General features: G+C 40.4%; 1 protein-coding gene across 1 annotated transcript; it reads right to left on the bottom strand.

The window, feature by feature from the left end:
* Positions 1-1,877: 1,877 nt before the first annotated feature.
* On the bottom strand, positions 1,878-2,897 carry LOC127104587 (uncharacterized). Its single transcript, XM_051041767.1, has one exon. The coding sequence runs from the start codon at positions 2,895-2,897 to the stop codon at positions 1,878-1,880; it is 1,020 nt and encodes a 339-aa protein (XP_050897724.1).
* Positions 2,898-3,645: the final 748 nt, after the last annotated feature.

The raw sequence follows: 3,645 nt of genomic DNA, 5'->3' as shown, positions 1-3,645 counted from the left end.
GCTCGAAATAAATTTGTTGTAGTAAATGGAGTGTAAGGTCCTCAATAATAATTTTCACAATTCTTTTTCTTCAACAGGTGGAGTGACTTGGGCAGCAACTTCTCGCCACCTTTGTACGTATTCCTTAAATGATTTGCGCTCTTTTTGCGACATGCTGCCCAATTAAGTATGATCTGGCGCCATGTCCAGATTATACTTATAGTGTTGCACAAATGCCTCACCGAGATCAAGAAAGTTTTGAATATTTGCACACTCTAAGCTCATATACCATCTCAACAGAGCGTCGGACAAAGAGTCTTGAAAGTAGTGAATCAAGAGTTTGTCATCATCTATGCAGGTAGCCATCTTTCTGCAATACATGACTAGGTGTTCCTGAGGGCAAGTACTGCCCTTGTATTTCTCGAATTCCGGTACCTTGAATTTAGAAAGGACCCTTACATTTTAAACGAGGCACATCTCTCCTGCGTTCTTGCCAAAAAGATCCTTCCCTTGGAGGGTGTTCAGTTTCTTGCTAGGAGTGTGAATTTGACCTTGCACTGCGTCCTTGGCAGCGTCTGAATGGATGCTCGGGCCATGATATAAATCAGTGGGGTCCTCTTGAAGAGGGTAAGTAACCATAGCAGCAGGTGATACGGTGTAGTCAGGGTTTCCCATGGGCATGGAAAGCTGAGCTCCATAGGGATTGGCGCCATAGTATTGAGGAACAAAAACCTAAGACATAATTGTTTGCAAAGTGAGCGGCTGAGAGACCAGGGGTTGGGGTCCATAAGGACCATAGGGACCAAAAGGATCGATGGGAAAGCCTTAAGTCAATTCTGGCAGAGGAATGAATCCTTGATACCCATGAGGAGGGCCATAAGAATGGCCAAAGGGGTAAGCAAATCTAGATGACAAATAAAAACCGGTAGTTGCAGCAGCAGTAACCACAATTGTGGTAGGAGTTATAAAAGGTATAGTATCAGAAACAACTGGAGCAGACACGATTGTACTCAAAGGAGTTCAAGGTATGAGCTCCAACATTGCCATCAAGGTGTCAATCAATGCATCTTGTCTCTCTTGGCTGACTCGAAGAGTGAAAATCTATTCATGCAGTTCACGGTTTGCTTGTTCGAGAGCATCCATCCTCAATTGAATATTAGCTCTTGTTGGATATCTGTGACGGGTAGCAGGATCTTCTGAAGAAGAGAATAGACAAGAATGAGACCTTTGAAAAGTGGTTTATTTTGAAAAAATATGACAACAAATGATGCATGGATGCACATGTTTTCTTTTTACTTTATCACTTCTTACTTTCAAGGACTTGATAAGTTTTAAACATTTGTAAACTTCTTTCAAACTTAAGATTGCATTACAAGGAAATACAATAAGTGCTTACAAACAAAAGCAATGAAGAAAAGTACAAACAAGAATACAACAAATCAAGGAACCCTAGGCGTAGTCTTCAACTTAGCCTTCAGAGAGGTCTTCTCTTCCAATGCTTGTCCAAGAAGTCCTTCGGTATGTAGCATCTTCTCCTTGTGTTGATCAGAAGCAAACCAAGCCGCCTTGAGATCTCTATCCATCCTTTGCCTCTTGGCAACCCCTTCTTCTAGAGCTATCCTTCGTCAAACAATCACATCTTCCTTCTCTTGCAGTTGACTACAAAGTTTAGAACATTCCTCATTAGCAAAGTAGAATTTATTCTCCCAAATGTCTCTATCTTTCACTAACTGGGCGTTCTCTTCCTTTAGCTTCTTGAATTACTCAAAAGAGACATGAGCAGGTTCCACATGCTCGCTACCCAAATATGGTGGAGGGAGGTAATGCCATCTTGAGCTTAGAAGCCCCATCTTTAACCCAAGTGGTATAAGCCTTTTTTGCCATACAGTTTCGAGGACCTAACTCGAACTTCTCCTTGCGAAAATATGAGACCAAGCCTTCATAACATCCTTTCTAATATTTATATTCTCCTCGCCTTCTCGGATGACAACAGGAGTAACCAATAGAGACTTAGGCTTATCATCCATGGAATAGGCAAGCTGACGGTATGCTAAAGATGGATTGTAGGTAATAAATCCCTTGGTAACAATAAGAGGTACGTTGGGGAATTCTCCATAAATCACTACAATCATCCCAACATCATAGGCTGCATTGTACCATACTATGTCCCCATTAGTAAGAGCCATAAGACTTTTTGACCACATGAGATTGTCCTTGTTGTATAAAGTGGACTGTGGCAAGTGTGAAATAAACCACTTGTACAATATAGGTGCACAACAACAGACCCATCCACCCTTCTTCTCGGTCCTAAAGTGGATGGAGTAATAGACATCTCCTAGAAGAGTAGGAACCGAATTACAAGTCATGAAAACCTGAATAGCATCCATATCAACAAAGTCTTTGAAGCTTGGAAAGAGTAGAATCCCATAAATCATCAAGGTCAAGATTTCCTCAAACACATCATTACTCCCCATGTTGGCATAACGTGAAGCTCTTTCCACTAAGTACTTGATGGGGAAACCGGAAATTCCTCCTTTAGTGGTGAGACCATTTTCTTCTTCAGCCTTTGGAACATGTAGAGATGCCCCAATAATATGGGACTTTGGTACCTCCTTTCCTCCAATAAAAGGAACCTTATTACGGATTGGAATTCCCGCAATGTAAGTGAATTCTTCGAGAGTCAGTGATAATTGATAATCGAGGAAAGTGAAACAATGATATGTTGGGTCATAAAAATATGAAAGAACACTCAACGCCATGCTATCCACTTTCAATTTCATCAAAGATAAGAGATTTCCATTCCTCTTCCTAAAACCATCATGATCTTCCACACGAGCGGACAAGTCTTGTAATAGAGATAAATCTGGATCGGGGAAATTGAACTGGAACCGACTCCTAGTTTCTTTTTCCAAAGGCATTCTATAAACAAATGAGAGAAGTTTACAAATGAGTATAATTTTCAATCCTGGAAACTAAAATGATAACCAAAGTTTTTTTTGACAATTTTTTAATGCAAATGCTTTATCCATCTTCAAGGATCACAACTCGATTTATTGCAAACTTGTTAAATAATTCGGACATTGCAACCTTTAGGGATAAACCGACGTAACATCAATCTGAGGGACAACCGAGGGACATACCGGTATTTTTCATCGAAGGGACATCGAGGGTCAAACCGATATAATATTCCAAGGGACTTTCTTTGTCCAAGTTTGTAATAATCCGAGTAATTTCTCCTTGGAAGTGGATAAAGGATGTTATGATGGATGAATGCATGAACACACAATGCAAGGTTATTGGTTTAGGATCACAAGCATGAATCCAAGGTGATTAATGTTAAAAAAACCCCATTCCACAAGGTATGTGCTATAAGTTTAAGAGATAAGTAACCGGGTTCTACAAAGGTGATTGAATGTTGACAATCTATCTCGAAGATTTTACCGACTTATCACGTAGGTGAGGGCTGATAATAACCTAAAGAGAATCTCGTTCAAGTGTGGTATCATGTATCAATCCCACGAGGCCTAGGCCAAAAGGGTATTATCATACCACGTTTCCTATATAGGCAAAGATGGGTTAATTGGGTTCTATGTTCTCGGTTTTCAGACCCTAGGGTCGTCGTCCTCTAATACCATTACGACTGGATCATAAGGCCTCGAGAAATCA

This window comes from Lathyrus oleraceus, chromosome 7 (genome assembly GCF_024323335.1).
Source record: "Lathyrus oleraceus cultivar Zhongwan6 chromosome 7, CAAS_Psat_ZW6_1.0, whole genome shotgun sequence".
Classification (NCBI taxonomy): Eukaryota; Viridiplantae; Streptophyta; class Magnoliopsida; order Fabales; family Fabaceae; genus Lathyrus; species Lathyrus oleraceus.
Note: the sequence above shows the minus strand (reverse complement) of the source record. Positions and strands in the feature narration are given on the sequence as shown.

Coding starts and splice junctions, on each gene's coding strand:
- LOC127104587 (XM_051041767.1), bottom strand. CDS start 2,897: ATGCCTTTGGAAAAAGAAACTAGGAGTCGGTTCCAGTTCAATTTCCCC.